Here is a 19,862-nt window from a genome sequence, read left to right on the forward strand (position 1 = left end):
GGCTGTCAGTTAATTATACTCCTCAGAGCAGGTGCTTCCTTGAAGGGAGTCTTGAGCGGGGCATTCCTATGGCTGCCACATCATTTCATTTCCACGTACCATACTGGGTGCCACATTTCCACATTTCTAGCTTCTGTTGCTGGATTCTCTTTTTTTGCTTTACTGTAAACCTTGGGGTTCTCTAGGAACCCATTTTTTACTTGTTCCATATGTCCTCCCTATGAGGGTTCATCTCAACTCACAATTTCAAATACTACCATAACTGAATGTTGAGGCTAACTCCATATTTTAATTCAGGCTATTATTTTCTCTCACCTGGACTACTGCAAGGGTCTCCTAACTATTCTCCCATCTCATTTCCAGTTTTGCCACCAGCCTCTAATTCATTCTCCATGCTGCCGCTAATGGGATATTTCTAAGGCGCAAGTAAGATCATGCTACTCCTGTGTTGAAAACCCATCAATATCTCCTTTTTGTTCTTAATAAGAAAGCCCAATTATTTAATATGATTTACATGTCCCTTCATGGACTGATCCCTGCTTACCACTCTAGCCTCATATTATTCACCTCAAACAGGATGCCTTTCATTTCTTTGAATGTAACTTTTCTACTCATGGTATGGTGTATACCTTCTTGCCTAATTTGTTATTTGTCCCTTAAATCTCAGCTTAGAGGTTCTTCCCTCTGTGAAGACTTCTATAACACGCTAAGACTAGATTCAGTACCCTCCTATGTGATCCCAGGAACAACCTGATACAGAGCAGGTAGAATCTTGGTTGTGAATCTACAGAGGACAGTTAAACGTCCCTTGGGTGCCACATATTGGAAATGTAATAAGAGGAACAATGTTTTACATATCAAGACTTCTCTTGGGACACGTATTGCATGAGATAGAAAGGAATACTATGATAGTTTGGTGTGGGTGATAGTTCTCCTAAGCGACATGACAGGCAAACATTCTCAATCCAGGCACATCCCCCCACTCCGAGTCCAACCCCAGGCATTCAGAAATACATGTGGCCGTTTTCGCTGTTCATGTCAGTATGGCTGGGAGTAGTACTGACATGGGGGGCAGGGAGGGTTCTAATGCATGAGGGCAGTCCCATACAAGGAAGCATTCTCCTACCCAAAATGCTAATAAAACCCCTATTGAGAAACACTTTGCTAAGTGTTTGTATGCAAATCTGGGAGCAGAGTTGAACTACTCAGAATGACACAGTGGCAGCTGAGAGCTGATACCTGAGGATTTCCATCTCTACCCACTACCCATGCAGAGCTCCATCTCACCTGTAAATAAATGAGTACATGCTTTAAAAATGTTGGTTTAAATAAAAATTTAAAATATACATCAGTTTGAAAAAGAGCCAAATTATTAGCTCAAGCAGCATCTAACATCTCCTTCTGGCTCTGCTTCTCTGCACCCTGGTACTTATCTCACTGTAAAGGGATGATATGAGAACTTGTCTGTACCTCCAACGTGAATTCAGAAACCATGACCTATTGCACTGCCAGAACCTAATTAGTTTGGCATATGATAGAGGCTCAATAAATATTTCTGAATGATGATGCCTAAAATTTAAAAATTAGCCCTGAAATCGTTCCTAAGTGTCAACCCTACATATCACTAATTTTACATTTCTAGCGGAACACATCAAACTTAACAGGTAGAAAAGAGAATCATCTATTTTGATCCAGTGCTAAAGTCCTCCCCCAAATAACCCCAGTTCCTCTTATGGCAAATGCCATTACCTTTTGGTGATCCTCTTAATTATCTAAGCCAGAAGCCTGCATGTCACCCATGTCTCTGCCTGCTTCCTCACTTCAATAAACCTGTTAATTCCATCTTCCAGTTATCTCCTGGGTTCTTTCCCTTCTCTCTGTCTTCAGCATCTCCAGCCTTAATTCAGGGTCTCATATATGTTACTATATTTCCTTCCTAAACCATATCTCCATCCTCATTCCCATAACTGTCGCCTTTTAAAACATTCTAAAATATATTCAAAATAATAGTAATTAATACTTTGTGGGTTACCATGGAGCCAGGCACTACTGACTTTTACACATATTTTCTTTTTGACTCTTTATAACAACAGCCTAGGTTTGAAATAATTTCCCAAGGACATTTCGTAAGGAGCCAGTGACAAGATTTAAATCCAGGTAGCCCTTTTTAGATCTGTGCTATGTTAGGTGATATAACCTCCTGGAACTCTCTGCCATGTTGTTTCACATACATGTCTGGGGTCTGAATCCCTTCCCCTGGTGGATGTCCTGGTGGTAATGAGTCTCTTTTGAGCTAGGGCTTACTCAGTATTCCTTCCCCAGAGTTGTTGGTGTACTGAAAGTGTGAGCAGTGGTTTTGTTGAATGTGAGTGGTGGCTGTGAACTCAGTGAGCCAAATAAGTGGATCCAATGGGTTATTAGACAAGAGGTTCTGAGGATGAAAGAGAGAGCTGGTACGGAGATCAAGGAATCCCTAAGCTACAGACCCATGAGAGAGATGGGCTAACAGAAGAGTGCTCTGGATATGCAGGCAACTAACTACCACTGTCCATCTATGCCTTTATGTGCTTCCTGCTGTGCAATGCTTACATGGGTGGGTAATTTAAGGGGCTGGGACTAAGTGGCCAGCCTCGAGTGTAGCACCTCCCCCTTGTTTGTCTGGGTAACGCCAATGCATTCTTCAAGATTTAGCTTTAGCATCTTTCCTTATCTTCCTGTCTATACTAACACACCTCTTCTGTGCTTTTCAGTTTTGTGAGACCGCAAACTACTTGGGGGCTTTTTTTCCTCTGTATTTTATACCACTAGAATCTAATAATCATTGACTCTAAATGCATTACAAGGAGGCAGATTTTGGCTTAGCATAAGAGAAATTTTAACAAGTGTACTGTAAAGCAGAATATAGACTAGTGGCTAAGAGTCTGGCCCTTGTGCCATACTATCTGTTCAAATTTAAGTTTTCTGTGCTAACTTGAGCAGCTTAATCTGTCTGTGCCTGAAAAAATGGAGATAATAATACCTGTCATCAAGTTGTTTTGAGAATTAAATGACATAACACATGGAAAGTACTTAACTCAGTTCCTAGCAACTTGTAAGCACTTGGAATGTTAGCTATTACTATTTTTCTATTATTGTTATTATCATTCCCACTCACTAACTCATAATGAGGCTGGTTGCTTTGGAAGCAGTGAATTAGTTCCCTTTTACTGAAGATGCATTAAGTCCTCACTTAATGTTGTCCACCAGTTTTACCACAGGCTAATGGACATAACCAAGAGTTAAGTTCCTCTAGCACCTTGTCAACATTATAACAAACGACCTTATTCGAGGACCTGATGTATTCAAGCAACAGTAAACCAAGGAGAGATAATGTAGAAGCCGTTCTTGAATAGAAAACATTAGATTTCTAAGGATGTTTCTAATCATAGAAGAGGGAAGCTACTTCTCTGATTCAAAGAAAGTGTGATCACTAGTGTTACTTCTAACAAAGTTAAGGAGTGTTAGAATAGAAAGAAAAAGACATCAGATTTGGCTGTGTGTATATATTACAAAGAACAAACTATTTTATTCTTTGTGAGCAGTTAATTGCACAAGCCCTTTTTTGTTGAAACCATTTGCCATATTTACATGGCAAATCAGGCCCTTACTTGAAAATCCATTTCTTTTCAAGAGAGCTAGCTAGGCCCTGCCAAAATGGAACAAGACTTTAAAGATGGTTCCAGCCCTGCTGAAAGGTCTTCTCCCTTTGAAAGAAGTCTATTAGTAATGCAAATGAAAAGTTATCTGCACAGAAGATAATCTTAGCAAACAAAAGAGTGAAGCCATTAGAATGCTCTTGAACAGCATTCAGTCTTGAGAATCCCGTGAATTTGGCATTCCGGCATTAAAAAGGTTCCTGTTTGGGACTGTTAGGTCTGCTTATCTGAATTCTGGGCTAACTATCTTCATGTTTGGCTTAAAGAGGCCAAACAAGTCCCCAGATGTGAACAAGCAGAAGGCAGGCCTGCACTCTGGGCCCCCAGCAAGTGCTTTAAACAGGCAAAAACCAGGATCCTTAGCCATGGTATAACATATAGTCAGGGATTTAATTCTCAAGATACCAGGGCCTGAAGGTAGATCCATCTAGAAGAAATCCAATAAGTATTCGTGGGGTAGCAATTTAGCATCAGCAATATGAGCTTTAAAATAATTAAAAATTAGACAATTGAAAGACTACTTGTATAGGTGTAGAAATGGTTGTTTTCTAACATCTTTTAGCCAATACTCAGAGAGTAAACAACTTCTTTGGGAATTTAGTCACTATACAATCTTACCATAAGCAAAAGGATTGAAACAAGATAAAAACATATGAAGCAGTTTGCTTAACTATTGTCTGATTATTTTATCCCTAACAGGTTTGATGAGATCTAGTTTCTCAGGAGTCAGCAGGCATTAGGGAATATGAGTGGTCAGAAGGTGTGGTGTTTAAGGGTATTAGGAAAGCATTTCTGAAGCAACACTCCACAGTGGTATTGCCAAAGTGACCATCACCTGCTTGATTAAAGCTTTCGGAAATGCCAAGTGGGCAATTTATCGAGAACAGAAAATTAACCCTCCATACCCACATGCTTTCTTGACAGGTATTAACAGTTGGCACTGGTGTTCACATCGATTGGATGTAATGCTTGCAAATCTGGGTCTTAAGCAGGGTGGGGCTTTGGGTAGGTAAACGAAAGAGCTCCCGGATCATCATGTGTTTACATTTCAGGTGCAGGAATGGAACTGGTCCACGCTCCACCCTCCACCACCTCTCCTCTGCAAGGTTGCTTGACAGCTTGCAGTCCCCGCCCCGGTCTCTGAGAATATAGAAGTCTCCGGTGAGGTCAATCACTGCTTTAGTTGTGAGCTCTGCCTGCTTCCCACGCCCTCTACACGGGCTAGCTGGGAGAATCTCAGCGTGTCCTTTCCGCACCTCCCACCCTCGCCCGCCGAGCTTCCCATGCCCTACCCACTCCACATGCCTCCCTGGCTGCCCTCCTGGGCCTTCCTCTTTTGCTCCCTGGCAGACCAATTTCAAGGGCCTGAATGTCGGATATCGAACAAGCACAGCACTTTTTTCAGGAGCTTTTGCCACGCAATCACACAATGTCCGTGGAACTCGGCTGTGTCTCATGTGTAGCTGCTTCTAAAAGAACCAGTTTGGGACATTGGCTGTTTTGCAAATTAAAACTATTCTACCTGTTTAGGATTGGGACCTGATCCGGCAACGTCAAACTTTGTCGTTAGGGGAATCACAGCAAAGAGCACTTTCTGCCCGTCCCTCCCGCTGTCCCTGGGGCAGGCAAACCTTTTCTGGCCTCGGACGACTGGCCGCAGCGGCTCAGGTCGGGTACGTCCCGGCCACCAGCTACCGCCGCACCGCCGCGCAGGGCCGGAGCGCGCACAGGCCGGGCGCGCGCGAGGCCGGGGAGCGCTCGGGCCGGGATCGCGGCTGCGCAGTCGCGCGGGAGCCGGGAACAGGGGGAGGAGGCTGGAGGAGCGGGAGTAAGGGGAGGGGGAGGAGCGGCGAAGGCGGAAGCCATGTTGGAGTTTCACCCCGAGCGAGGGGCTGCGAGCGTTCTCCTCTCCCCGTGGGTGTGACCGGGGCTTTCGGCTCGGCGGCGGGCTGCGGGGGGCGGGGACGGTGAGCCCGGTCGTCGTCGTCGTCCGCGGTGGCGGCGGCGGCGTGAAGAGAGCGGCGGCGGCCGCCGCGGCGTGGAGCCGGGCGATTGTGACCGCCGGGGGAGCCGGGGGCCAGCCGCGGCTCCCACTCTCCGTGTGGCCCCCTGAGCGCCCCCCCTCCCCTGCCCGGGAGGGAGGCGGGGGGCACCCGGGGCCCGCCATGAACCCCGGCTTCGATCTGTCCCGCCGGAACCCGCAGGAGGACTTCGAGCTGATTCAGCGCATCGGCAGCGGCACCTACGGCGACGTCTACAAGGTGAGGGCGAGGGGCTGCGCGCCGCCGAGTCCGCGGGGTCCGGACCCGCCGGGGGAGGGCCGGGGGCGCCGCGGAGCCTGTGCGTTGGAGTCCGCTCAGCCTCTCCGCGGGAGACGCTGGCGCCCGGGAGCCGTGGGGGAGGAGGCGGAGCGGGTGCCCAGGGCTCCGATGATTTGGAGCGAACAAAGGGCCAAACGTTTAACCCTGAGACCTCCAAGTCCTTACCTGAGCCCTCCCCTGGACGCACGTTTCCCAGGAAAGGCTGCACCAGAGCGGGCAGGTCTGCTCATCCTCGCGCACAGAGGGGCTGGGCGTTTGTTGCATTGGCAGGGTCAGTGCGACTAACCAGACAGCAGGGATTTGGCGTATGTCAAACCTGCGTGCTTCAAACGGACCTGGCATTACCTGCTGTCGGTTGGGAACTGCTGCCCACCAGGCCTCGTGATAGTACACTGGGCAGCCTCCATCGAGACAGCCCCTCAACCTTTAGCGCTAAAGCTCTTAGCATCGACATATCTGTTTCTTTTAATTTTCTAGATAATGACTTCCTTCGTAAAAGATCTAATTAGCATGATTTTTTTTTTGAAGGAAAGGGCAACTTTGTTTTCTATAAGTCGAATGGGACTTTGATGCCTTATTAAACTTTTTTTTCCCCACATAGGATTCTTTTTTATTTTTAATGAATACTTCGGAAAGGTACTGGTTTGGCAAGGTTAGAATTCAAAGCCAATGAGTAGTACAGCATTCCTGTTGTAGAGGGACCGTTTCTAAATGTGGAGATAAATCACTCTTCCCTGGCCAGCTCAACTCTTGGCCTTGAGGAGGCTGCCAAGAAGAGAGAAGGATAGTGCCAAATGTGGCAGCAGTCTTGATTTAGTTATGTATCCTCTTACTGGTAACTGAAGTGGAACTCCTCCCGTTTCACTTTACACCTGAGGATGCACAAAGAAACTTAGTTTGACTTTTGAAAGTTTAGTCTTAACTTTATTTTGCCCAAGTTTAAGCAGTAGGTTTTTACTTTTACTCCAATGCAGTGCATATGGTAATGTGGATATTTAATACCATGCAGCCAGTATTCTGCATTAATATTGTTTTGTGGATGATTTGCTTTCCACCATCACTTATCACTTCCCCATAGACAAGTGTATTGTGCACACCTACTATGTATAAGGTACTGGGCATCAATGCACTTGGATTTTAGCAGTAAAAGACATGTTCCCAAGTCTTATTTGGAGTTTATATTTTGGGGGGCAAAAACAATATTAAATAACCATTTAAATATTATTTTAGTTTTATTTTGTGCTGCAGAGAAGAGAGGATTAGGATTAGGGTTATGAGAGCATGTAACAGGAAGACGTTCTCTCCTTTAGTGGAGTCAGAGGCAGTGGGGAGAGGGGATTATGCCAGATTGAACACAATCTGTGAAGGCTCTGAGGCCCCAGGTAAAGATTTGAAAGAATGCATGTATGGCCCTAGATCGGGCAGGCCTCTTAGGTCTTGTGAGGAGGTCAGACTTCTCTCTAGGACAACGGGGAGCCATAGCAGAGTTTTTACGTAGGGGAGTGAAATTAGATGAGAATTTTTAAAAGATCTGTAGTGTATGGAGTGGGATTTGAAGGGGGAAGAGCAGTTAGGAAGCTATCGCAGTAGTTCAGGTAAAAATAACCATTATTACATTTTAGAATTGATGGTGATTGTAAAAGTCGAAGTGAATGGATCCAAGTAGCTTACAACTGGTTAAGGGAGCCTAGTTATAGTTCGATGAAAAGTTAAGTAAAACTTTGCTAATGTGTATGTCTTAGGTGACAGTGTGTACAATAAGTTCTTTTCAGTTCTTTACAAGAATAGTTGGCCATGTATTTACTCTAGAAAAAAACAGCTGGTAGTTAAACCACATGATTAAAAAGTAAACAAATTAAGGCCTGTAATTTCCTAAGGACATGTAAGTGCAATACAGGTGTAAATTGATTAATCTTGTTATCTGTTTAAAACAATGATAATAAAAGCTAACATTCAGAGAGTGCTTATTACTTGTCAGGCACTGCTCTAAGATTTTTCCATGTATTAATATACTTAATCCTCACAACCCTGTGAAATAGACACTACATTTTGCAGTTGAAGAAACTGAGACACAGGAGGGTTAGAGTAACTTGCTAATGTTCATAGATGGCAAAGCCAAAATTTGAACCACTTAGCTTTAGAGACTTCTTTCTTAACCAGTAGGCAGTACTGCTCTAAAGATAGGGTATGGTCAGATAATGTATTTCTGAATTTCCAGTGGTGAAACTGAGGCACACTTTTAGTTCAGCATTTTGGTTGTAGCCACACACTGAATTACAGTGACTCTTTAAGTAGTAGTTGGGATACCTAACTCCTGCTGTGCAGCCAGCCAAGCCTCACTGTTTTTGTCATCTGCCAAGCAGACATCAGATAATGAATGCTTGATCCCTGCCTGCCGGAGTCTTCCAATACCAGGGACCCAAAGCAGAAAAACTCCATGTGGTTTTTGGCATCATACCCCTGCTTGCTAGATAACTCATAGTTTGAACTACTAGTATTTTTGTCTGTAATCATGTTCATGCTATAAAGAGCATTTTTTGTACTTCTTTTGCTGTTCTAGATTTTTCTTATTTATACAAATCGTGTTAATTAAAGAGGCGTGCATTAGAGGGTTTGTTTTTAAAAAGCTGTACACTTTTTGAAGTTACTTCCTAACTTGCTTCTTAATTTGTCAGGGTTTAGGTGATAAAAATGGAATGATTGGATTAAGTAAATAAGTTAGAGACCTAATTGTTCATAGTCTTTCTTAGAAGGTTGGTGTTTTAAGGAATTTTTACCTTGAAAACTGTATCCTACACAATGTAATAACCTGCTTATTATATTTAAGGTGGCATAGTTTAGTTTTAAAGCACTGAACTAGAATGTGGAAGATCTGGAATTTATTAGCTATGTGGACTTGTAAAATCATTTAGTCTTTCAGAGCTGTTTTGCTGTGAAGGTATTACCATCATATGCTTTCTGTTTATAAATGACTTGAATTTTACTCAACAAATAAGTTTTTATTTTTCCTATACTAAAAAATGCAAATATTAATTTCCTCTGCACTGTCTTAAAATACATGAAAATATAGGTTTTTTAAACAAATTATTCCTATTTTTAAATGTCGTGTAACTGCGGGCTTTATCTGTCAGTGAGATGAAGTAACTTTAGCAAGGATTACCTAGGTACTTAGGAGTTAACAACTAGAAAGAGCTCTATGTTTGGTCCTTAGGAGGCCCATGAAGCCCTCTGAGATTAATAGATTCGATGTTCTATGTATGTGTGTTGTTCTAGAGAGACGTCTTAATAGCATTCATTACATTCTCAAGTCAAAAAGAGAAGAGTGATTGATTTGAAAGTTTGTCATTTGAAAGAGAAATTAGGTAGTTTTTATTTTCATTTATTTTTTATTGTTTGTTTTTTACCAGGTCACATCAGCATTTATTAACATTAATAAGATTTTTACATGCATTGTGCTATCTTTTCTCAGGCAGTTTTTCAGTTTAATTTGTATTATTTCTACCCTTAGAGAGTCTTCATGTCCTGATGGTTTTCTAGATTTATTGCTAGAGAAGCAGAAGATAAAAAAGCTGGAATAGGGTAAGGCAAAGGATAATTTGAAGGACCAGTCTTAATGTGTTTCTCAGAAAGTATCTTACGTAGTCTCAAGGCTTTAGCCTGGTCCTTGCCACCCACACCCAGTTTTCTCCAGCCTTGTGCTTTCTCCTGAGCTCTAGCCCAATGTCTCCAGCTGACCTCGTCATAGATTATATCTTTTTCCAAGTTTGTGCCTTTCCTCATATCCCACTTTCGTCAAAAAGCCCCAATATTGACAATTTGCTGATAAGTCTTGAAGCCTTGAAATCATTTTTTACTTCTGGACTAGACCTTGTAGGCATTTTCCATAGCGTGGCCGGAATGCTCCAGGAAAAGCAGTACTGCGAGTATATTAAAGACAGAGAAGTCTTATGGTCAGGAAGCCTGTTAAACTTCGTGTAACCCAGCAAACTAGACTATAGAATTATTTTTCTCTGTAGTAATTATTGCTTGTCCTTAGAAAGTTTTGTAGAAGATGCTTTGGAAATGTTGATATTGATTTTATCTATGTATGTTTGGAGGCCATTTCCTTTGAAGCAGAAGCTGCAATGTTGCTAAATTCCAAAGTAGCATTCACATGGTAGTCTACATAAACAGATTTGGAGTTTCTGTGAAAGCTGACAGGAGAAAAATGGAAGATTGTGCAGTGAAACCAGGAAATTAATTTGTACGCTCAAGTATTTAGTGAATTGTGTATTGGCTTATTTGTAACTGCATTTTTCAAAGTGTTCTGATTAATATCATCAAACACTAGTTTTTTCATTTTAGTCAGGCTTTATAAGAACCTTTCTGGAAAACTCAGTTCTGATGAGAGACAGGAAGACCTTAAGCATTTAGAAAAGAGTAACCAAAGGAAAAGAAAACATAGTTATTTAGGGTTATGCCCATTTTTACATGGAGGACTGAGTCTGATGAGACCAGAAGAAATGGTCCTAACCTTTGGAAAGATTGCTTGAATATTTAAGGTAAATTAAAGTAAAATTTCCCAGTAGTTATTTGAGATGAAAAGTGACAGTGGAACAGACCATGGGATAATTTCTCTAGAGCACTTTAAAACAAACAAACAAAAAATCCAAGTTGTCTGATTTTGGTATGGGTCTGATTCCCTGAAGGAGGTACTTACCTTCAAGATTTGATCTGTGTATAAATATTTAATTGGGAAAGAAAATCTAATGCATTATTTTGTATTGAGAATGAATAATTGTTAGTCCTCTCTTGAGAGTACATTGAACAGCCATCCTACATTGAATAGTTACAGTATGAAAGACAGTTCGTTAGTGGAAATGTGTAGGTGGAGTAGCAAAAAATGCCAAGATTTGGTGCTGGGTGTTTACAGGGACATAAAATGTATACCTGCTTTTAGCTATCATAGTTTGAGATCAAAACCTTGTCAATTTCTTTTCTAGCGTGTTAAATCTCTTACTGTCTGAGAGATTACCTAGACGTCTAGTTCCATGCATGGACAACCGACCTCTCTGCAGCACAGCAAGTTTAGAGCTGGGCTCCGGAGTCAGACTGCCTTGTTTCACCACCCACCAGCCAATTATTTAATTGTTCTCTTTGTGACTTAGTTTCCTCAGTTGTAAAATGGAGATGCTTAGAAACTGTTTAGGGCAGTGCCTAGCACATTACTCGGTAATTGTTAATCGATATTAGTATCTAGTATTATTTATTATGTATTTCTCCTGCTACTGTACTCCTAACCTACCTTGCTTCTAATGCTTCTGCTTCAGGATTTTTGTACTTGCTGTCTGTGCCTGAATTCTTCCCTCCTCCAATATCTGTATGGTTTGCTTCTTCATTTCTCTCAGATCTCACTTAGCTCAGATGTCACCTTTTAATGTCTCTTCCTTACTACCCTATATAAAACAACACCCTGCCCTCACTTTCTGTCTTTACCAGGGATGGATCTAGATTTTGTAAGGGCCTGAAGTTTATACAGTTTTGGGTGTCCTCATTAAGAAAATAAATAAATTAGAGTAAAAAATTAGATATGAAAGTAAATATCTATTTAGAATGACAAAAGATGTCCTAACAAAATGCTGTGAACCTTTTCTTTTGAGATCTCTTTAGGCATTTAATCAGAAATGCTCTTATAAATTGTTTCCTGTTAGCAAAGTGGCTGCTTCTCCTCACCTACAACATTCTTATGTCCCAGTAACTTTTTTTTTCCCCACATACAAACTTTATTTCTATTACAAGAATATTAGTAATTATAATACTAAAATAAAAAGAGGAAGAGATGGGGGCTCTGATGGTTTTCAGAGTAAGCCACGAAGCTTAGGCCTCATATCCTAGTAACTTTCAGCATTCAGGGAGGCCTGTGCAAGTGAGAGGGCCTGAACTTTAAGTTTTGTTACCTTCATAGAAAATTCAGCTCTGCTACTTATTATTTCTAATTTTCATTATGGTGTGTATCACTGTATATTTATTTGTCTTTGCTTTTCTCTTGGCACTAGAGTGCAAATTCAGGAAGCTGGTGGTTTTGTTTTGTTCTGTTGTATCCCCAGAACCTAGAAGAGTCCCTGATACATATTAGACTCTCAGATATTTGTGGAATGAATGAACTGACATGAGAGGAAGAAAGGTGCTACATGCATTTAGAGGAAGGAGATCCTTATTTCTGGTTGGGAGAAATCACAGCAGGTTTTATAGAAGAGATGGCATTGGACTTGGCTTACAGTTCTGGCATGAGTGGATACAGAATGAATTAAGCATTGTGCATTATTATTCAGCCTAAAGTAAATAGGCTTAATATAAGTATCTGCTACATATGAAGCAGTGTCCATAATTGTTGTATGCTTATAAAGATACTTTGTCAATTTAAACTGAAGACTTTTAGTGACTAGTAAATATATGTAACTGTTATATATTATTTTTTTGTTTGTTTTTTGAAAATTTGATTACCTTTGGCTTATAAGAAGAGGACTTTGTTCACCAAAACCAAAAGGCCTTAGATTCAGGAGATGAAATCATGTTTATTTTTGTTTTAACTTTGTTTTTACTGTCCTTTTTTTGTTCTAGAAGATGCCACGTTTCAGAATTCCAGCTGCCTTGACTTGAGATTATAGGTTTGGATTCCTAATGTGACATTGTATTGCCTACCTTAGACTTTAAACTCTGTGGAAAAATTTTAGATTTGACCATAAATTTAGGTATGTTCAAATAAGACATTTATCTTGTTTGTTTAAACTCTTAGAAATTTGAGATAGTAAGAAAGTTCTTTCTATATAAATCATCCATCTTTCCCTGCTCCAAGAATCTTCATTGCCCACAAACTTTTAAACGTAACATTCAAGGTGCTGTTCTTTTTGCCCTTAGGCCCCTAAGGATGAATGAGTAAAGTTTAGATAGCTTGGAGGAGGCTGGAAGAGAGAGGAAGAAAGCGGAGTGTGAAAGGGGGACATTCCATTGTAACTACTTGGGTCAAGGCTTGGAGACTAGAAAAGAGGATCAACTAATGTGGAAGGCTTGTGTTGGGGAGCATGGAGAAGTAAGATTTGCTAGATGAGGCAGGGCCAAATTAAAAGCTTCCTGAAAGCCGGGTAAGTTCTTTAGATATGAAGCAATAAGATGTTTAGGAGCTCTAAAGGCTTTTTGTACAAGGACTAATAATATTGAAAGTACTCTGGATTATTCTCGCAATTATAGTGAAAGTGGACCAGAGAAGAAGGACAGAAATGTCTGCTAAATAGAATCATCAGTTCTCAAACTTTTTGGTTTCAGAACTTCTTTACACTCTTAAAAATTATTGAGAATCCCAAAGTTGTTTATGTTAGTTTATATCTGTTGCTATTGACTATGTTAACAATTAATTATACCTGGGAAAATTTTTAAATATCAATTTATTAAAAAGAATGATAATGTCATGTTAACATAAATGTGACATTCTTATGAAAAATAGCTATATTTCCAAACAAAGAATTTAGTGAGGAGAGCGACATTGTTGTATATTTTGCTGTACATGTCTATCTGGTTAAATAGAAGATGACAGATTCTCACTTCTGCTGCTTCATTCATTCTTTTGGGGTATTTTATTTTGTTGACATATTTGAAGGAAGTATGGTCTCTCACATGTATATATTTGACAAAGGAGAATATTTTAGAACTTTTTTAGATAATTGCGAGTATTTTTCTCTGATATTTCTCCACACCCTGACAATGGTAGCTTCATAAAAGTTGTAATATGGAATCCAAAGTTGTAATATGAATCCAATCCAACCTGACAATGGTAGCTTCATAAAAGTTGTAATATGGAATCCAAGACCATACCAAAAGTTGTAATATGGAATCCAAGTTGTAATATGGAATCCAATGGTAGCTTCATAAAAGTTGTAATATGGAATCCAATGAACTTTACCTATCATTATGTTAAAATGTTAATTATTGGACTCTCTTGGACTTAAAGTAGATCTTTTTGACCCCGGCATGATTTTTTTTTAACATTATGCATTAGTCATTTGGAAAATAAGGATTCATTGAGTCATCCACATCTTTCCAAAGTTGATATATTTCATTATGTAATATCAAAAATCGTCACTTGTCTCATCAGAAAAGTCTTAAAGTATTGATGGTAAATAGAAGTTTTCCAAGATTCAAATTTCTCTTTGAAATTACTAAATGCATCATTTGCAACAAACACTGTCATTTTTTTCATTGAAGTGATAAATTCATTTATTAATTTTCAAGGAAATGTCAAAAATCTAAGCATGAATAATCAATCACACTGTCAGTTCTTTCAAGTAAAAATGGTGTTCTGTGGAAAAAGTGGCTAGTTCAGTTTGCAATTCAGAGTCACACATGCTGTTCTTAGAGACAACCATTATTACACTTTGGTATGCAGCATTCATCAAATAAATTATTAAAATGACATGCATTCAGGGGTCAAGATGTAATAAAATTAATGATGTGTATGCTTCAACAAGGGCATTCTTAAGTGAAATTGGCTTTCTTTTTCCCCTGTGAGTGTGTGGCAGTGAAGAAATATAGCTGCCTTGATTTGTGCTAAGGCACTAGCAGTTTGACCACCATTTGCAGTATTAGTGCAAATATCAACAGAGTAAAAGAGGGCAAATGATGTTTTAGTATTACTTAGAAAATAGTTTTGACCTTTCAGACCCTCAGAAAAGAATCCCAGGGACCCCCAGAATTGCGCTAGATTATATGTAGTAAACTAAGGGTGAGGTTAAGTGATGATGGGCTAAACAAGACAAATGAATGAAAAGAGAAACAAATGAGAAGCATCTTGGAGAAAATTTGACAGAGCTTTGTGGAGAAATATGGAGATGGAGATGGAGAAAGGTGATTCAAAGAGGATTTCACAATTTTAAGCCTTATTGAGGATCACGTAATAGATGCTTTATAAATATTTGTACAAATAATAGTTGCAGAATGAGATTAGTTACAAAGACAGGTGAGAAGGGGGAGCTATGATGATTTATTAGAAAATAGAGCTCTCTGAGGTTTTTCATCATTTTCTTGGCTGTGGTTATGCTAAAGAAACACTAATAATACCTTTTTTCATTGTTCTGTGGAGAATACTAATTCTTTAGCAGTGTCTTTAGGGCTAATAGAAACTGATAAGGGTCAGCACCTTTCTCCCAGCTCTTACTGAGTGATTACCAGGAAGATGTGCAAAGATACGTTTTTTTGAATAAGAATCCTACAGATTTGGAGGGTAATTGATATGAAGAATCAGTGAGTTGAGCTGTAGAATATAGGCTAGATATTTGTATTCTGGCATAAATTTTTAAAAACTTTCCTGTTCTGATTATTATGTCTATGTGCATTTTTACAAGAAAAATTGATGACAGCTTGTAAGAATACGATTAATCGATACTCTTAACACCCAAGAGTGTAAGTACACTTAGTGTTTTGATATATTTTCTTACAAATTTTTTGTAGACAAATATTTTACAAAGCTTTGTATGCCATTCTGTAGTTTTAAAATTAAATTACAGTTTACTTACCATGAAATGCATAGATCTTGTGTGTTTCTGTTAGTTTAATTTTGATATGTATACAACTGTGTCACCCATGCCTTTTATTCACATAGAACATATCCTTAACCTCAGAAGTGTCTTCGTGTTCCTTCCCAGTCAGTAGAGCACCCCCCGCCCCCAGCATGGCAATCACTGTTCTGATTTCTATCACTATAAAAGCTTCTCTAGAACTTCGTATAAATGAATCACAAATGAATGCCTTGGTACTTTTGATAAAAATCAACTGATATTACAAGCATGGATGTATTTTTTTGTTCTGCTGAGCTGTACTAGTATCTCACTGTCTTGCTTGCCGTAGCTTTATAGAAAGCCTTCAAATCAGGTAATAAGTCCTCCAGCTTTTTTCTGTGTTTTCAAAATTTTCCTTTGCCTTTTCTGTATAAATTTTAGAATCAGCCTTTCAAGTTATATAAAAAAGCCTCCTGAGATTTTGTTTTAACATAATTATAAATGCATAGGAAGTTGCAAAAAGTTCCAACGAGGTCTCAAATACCCAGTACCCAGCTCCTCCTGTGGTGACATCTTTACATAGCTGTAGAGCATTATCAAAATCAGGTGATTGGCACAATGCAGTGAACTTAGATTTCACCACTTTTTGCATGCTCTCATTTTTCATGTCTTTGTGCATAATTTTGTGACATTTTATCACATATATAGATTTTATTGGGATCTGCAGCTCAATTTGTGGAAAATTGAGATATTAACAGCATTGATTGAGTCTTTTGATCTATGAATACAGCATTTCTTTCCATTTATTTAGGTCTTTAATTTATCTCATCAGTGTTTTGCCTTATTTCTTTTTAATTTATAAATTTTATCCCTAGCTTTTTCTACTAATATTGCAGTAAAAGATGACTATTATGTAATACTTCTTCATGGTGGTGTAGTAATTGGAATGTGAGCCACATTTTCAGTTATTATTAAAATCCTCACTGTACTAGTGGTGTCTGACTTCCTTTGACTTAACCTTGCACAGTTTTAGCCCTGAGCTTATGGACCCCTTTTAAAATTGGCAAAAGTGAAGAGAAAACAGGGGAAATGACTATTAAAAAAGCTATACGCTTTAGCTTTATCTAAAGATTAGAACAAAGTCCTTAGAAACCTGATTTATTTTTCTGTATGAGATATATGTTTAATTGTGTGCATATTTTGCAAAATTTGTGGTTAGAGCTTAAGAAAAATAACTTAAGGTTTGCTTCATCCTTAAGTGAAAAATGAACACCATAGTGCTAGATTGTTTATGAAATCTTAAAGAATTTCTTTCTGATTTTAAGAAGCTTATGCTGTGATTGAGGAAACAAAATATGGCTAAATGGAACATCTAAAGAACATTTCTAAGGGCATGTTTTAACAATTAAAAGAACAATCACATGTTATAAATACTCAATTTGAGGAAAAGATGAATTGAGATTAATCTGGTAAAGACTTGGAATCTTGACCTGGAACTTAAAGATTAATGTGTTTGCATTTGTAGAGAACTGTGAGGGAAGCCATTCCGAAAAAATAGATTAAGGGGTGAAATGTGGCTCTGGGACCAAAGTGGGCAAAGAGATAATTCTGACTAAAGTAAGGGTCCATATTGGGAAATGTGAATGTTTCAAATAGCCAAGATACAGACAACTGCTGATTGAAGAATGTGAACTCTTGATTTATAATATAATATTTTACAAGTTCATTAGGGCCAATCTTGTCGTTCTAACCTGCTTTAGTTGCTATTTGGATAGTATTCAGTAAGTTTTCTTCTACTTTCACCCTTCCTCTTTATTGGGTTAAAAGTTACACATTTTATTTTATGCTTTGGGTGGTTACCTTACATAGCAACATGCATAATAAAGTTAATCAGTATCTCTGTGTTCTCTTTCTGGTCATGGACTTTAGAATGCTAAATTTCAATTACTGTTTTCCTACTCTATGTTGTTGTTGTCTCTTATTTTGGTTCTACAATGTTCGTAAATCTTCCAGAGTAGTGTTTATTATCATTGCTTTATACAGACATTGTGCTCATTTACATTTACCCATATGTGTTTTCAATTTATTTGCTTACCAGTGTTTCTTGGCATCTTACTCCTCCATTCTGTGTTCAGTTTTCTTCTTCCTGGTGAGCATTATTTGGTAGTTTCCTTTCTTCTTTTTTACTTCCTTTTGTCCTTCCTTCCTCCTTCCCTCCTTCCCTCTCCCTTCTTTTTTTCTTTCTCTTTCTATATACATATTGTTATTTTCTTTCTGAACCATATAAGAGTAAGTTACAGACATTATGTTTCTTTATCTATAAATACTTCAATGTATAATTCTCAAAAATAAATATATTCACTTAAATAAAACTGTGGTTATCAAAACCAGGACATTTTAATATTAATATAATACTATTATCTGATCTGTAGACCTTACTCAGATTTCTACTAATGTTCCTAATAATGTCCATAATAGCATTATTTCCTCTAGTCCAGAAACCAATCCAGGCTCATACATTGCTTTTAGTTTCCAGGACCATTCAGTCTTTTTAAATCAAGATAGTTATTTAGCCCTTTTTCTATCTAGATAGACACTTACATTTATTTTTGAAGAGCACACATAATTTATTTTGCAGAATTTCATTTTGGTATGAATGGTGGTTCCTTTTGTTTAAATTCATGGTACACATTTCTGCCAAAAACATATGTAAGTGATGTGGCCTCAGTGACTCATATCAGGAAGTATATGATGTTGATTTGTCCCATTATTGTTAGCTTCGATCACTTGGTTAACATTGCATCTGCCAGGTTTCTTCACTGTAAGTTATTTTTTTTCCCTTTTCCAATAAGTAATCTATGGAGAGATGCTTGGAGACTGTATAATATCTCCTTTCTCATCTTTCACCCATCATCAATTAGCACTCATTGATGATTCTTACTTGAATCATGCTGTGATGGTGGCAAAATAGTGGCTTTTTAACCATTAATGTCTTCAGTTTATTGGTTTACATTTTATTTTATGGAAGAGCTTTTATTTCTCTTCACTTTTTAAATTTGACTTATGGATTCTTATTTTATTCATGGGTTCTAAGTCATCACTATTATTTATTTTGATGCTCAAATTATTTCAGATTTGGTCAGTTTGATTCTGTTAGTTCAGACTGACAAAACAAAATACTATGGACTAGGTGGCTTAGAGAACAAATTTACTAACTCATAGCTCTGGAGACTAGGAGTCTAAGATCAAGTTGTGCCAGCACAGTTGGTTTCTGGTGAAGACTCATTTCCTAGTTTGTAGACAGCAACCTCACTGTGTGCTCACATGGTGGGAGATCGTGCAAGCAAGTTCCCTGGTGTCTCTTCTTACAAGGGCACTAATCCCATCATGAGTGCCCCAACCTCATCACCCCATCTAACCCTAATCATCTCCCAAAGGCCCCATTTCTAGATATTATCACAATTTCCCCTATTATTAGCATCTTGCATGAAGCTTATAATTTGTTGTAATTGATGAACCAATATTGATAAATTATTATTAACCTAAAGTCTGTAGTTTACATTAGGGTTCATTCTTAGTTTTATATGGGTTTGGACAAATGTATAATGACATGTATCATCATGGTATCATACAGAGTATTTTCACTGTCCTAAAAATTCTCTGAACTTTGCCTCTGTGCTCTCCCTACCCTGACCCTCACCCCTGGCGAGCATTGATCTTTTTCTGTTTACTGTCTCCATAGTTATACCATTTCCAGAATGTCATATAGTTGGAATCATATAGTGTGTAGCCTTTTCATACTAGCTTCTGTTACTGAACAGTATGTACTTAAGTATGTCTTTTTGTGGCTTGATAGCTCATTTGTTTTTTATAGCTGAATAATATTCCTGTGTATGGTTATACCACAGCTTATATATCCATTTTCCTATTGAAGGACATCTTGGTTGCTTTCAAGTTTTGGTGGTTATGATTAAAGCTGAATAAAACATTTGTGTACAGGTTTTTGTGTGGACACAACTTTTCAGCTAATTTTGGGTAAATACCAAAGAGTGCATTTGGCTAGATTGTGTGGTAAGACTCTGTTTATGTTTGGCTTTGTAAGAAACTGCCAAACTTGTCTTCCAGGGTGGCTGTACCATTTTCCATTTCTACCAGCAATGACTCCTGTTTCTGTTGTTCCACATCCTCACCAACATTCGCTGTTGTCAGTATTTTGGATTTTGACCATTCTAATAGGTGTGTATTGGTATCTTATTCTTTATTTGCAATTCCCTAGTGACATAATGTTGAGTATCTTTTCATACGTGTATTTGCCATCT

At 38.7% G+C, this 19,862-nt stretch overlaps 2 protein-coding genes across 9 annotated transcripts in view; one reads left to right on the plus strand and one right to left on the minus strand.

Annotated features, from left to right (window-relative positions):
* The window catches only part of LOC120621747 (atherin-like), a 64,030-nt gene extending 58,136 nt beyond the window's left edge, over positions 1 to 5,894 (minus strand). For all 5 annotated transcript variants that reach the window (XM_039887357.1, XM_039887355.1, XM_039887352.1 and 2 more), the window contains exon 1: positions 5,327 to 5,894. In XM_039887357.1, coding sequence (XP_039743291.1) covers positions 5,327 to 5,862 — 536 coding nt within the window. In that variant the 5' untranslated portion in view covers positions 5,863 to 5,894. The remainder of the gene's footprint in view (positions 1 to 5,326) is intronic.
* The window catches only part of MAP4K3 (mitogen-activated protein kinase kinase kinase kinase 3), a 137,845-nt gene continuing 123,525 nt past the window's right edge, over positions 5,543 to 19,862 (plus strand). Inside the window, exons 1-2 of one of the 4 annotated variants that reach the window (XM_039887345.1) lie at positions 5,818 to 5,956; positions 12,617 to 12,747. Coding sequence is in view for 2 of the 4 variants with exons in the window: in XM_039887342.1 (XP_039743276.1) it covers positions 5,861 to 5,956 (96 nt within the window). In the remaining 2 variants the exon portion in view is untranslated. Of the gene's footprint in view, positions 5,957 to 12,616; positions 12,748 to 19,862 lie in introns of all 4 variants that reach the window. The other 3 variants (XM_039887342.1, XM_039887341.1, XR_005658287.1) reach the window with 3 other exon arrangements.

Source organism: Pteropus medius, unplaced genomic scaffold (genome assembly GCF_902729225.1).
Source record: "Pteropus medius unplaced genomic scaffold, Ma_sr-lr_union100, whole genome shotgun sequence".
In the NCBI taxonomy this organism is placed as follows: Eukaryota; Metazoa; Chordata; class Mammalia; order Chiroptera; family Pteropodidae; genus Pteropus; species Pteropus medius.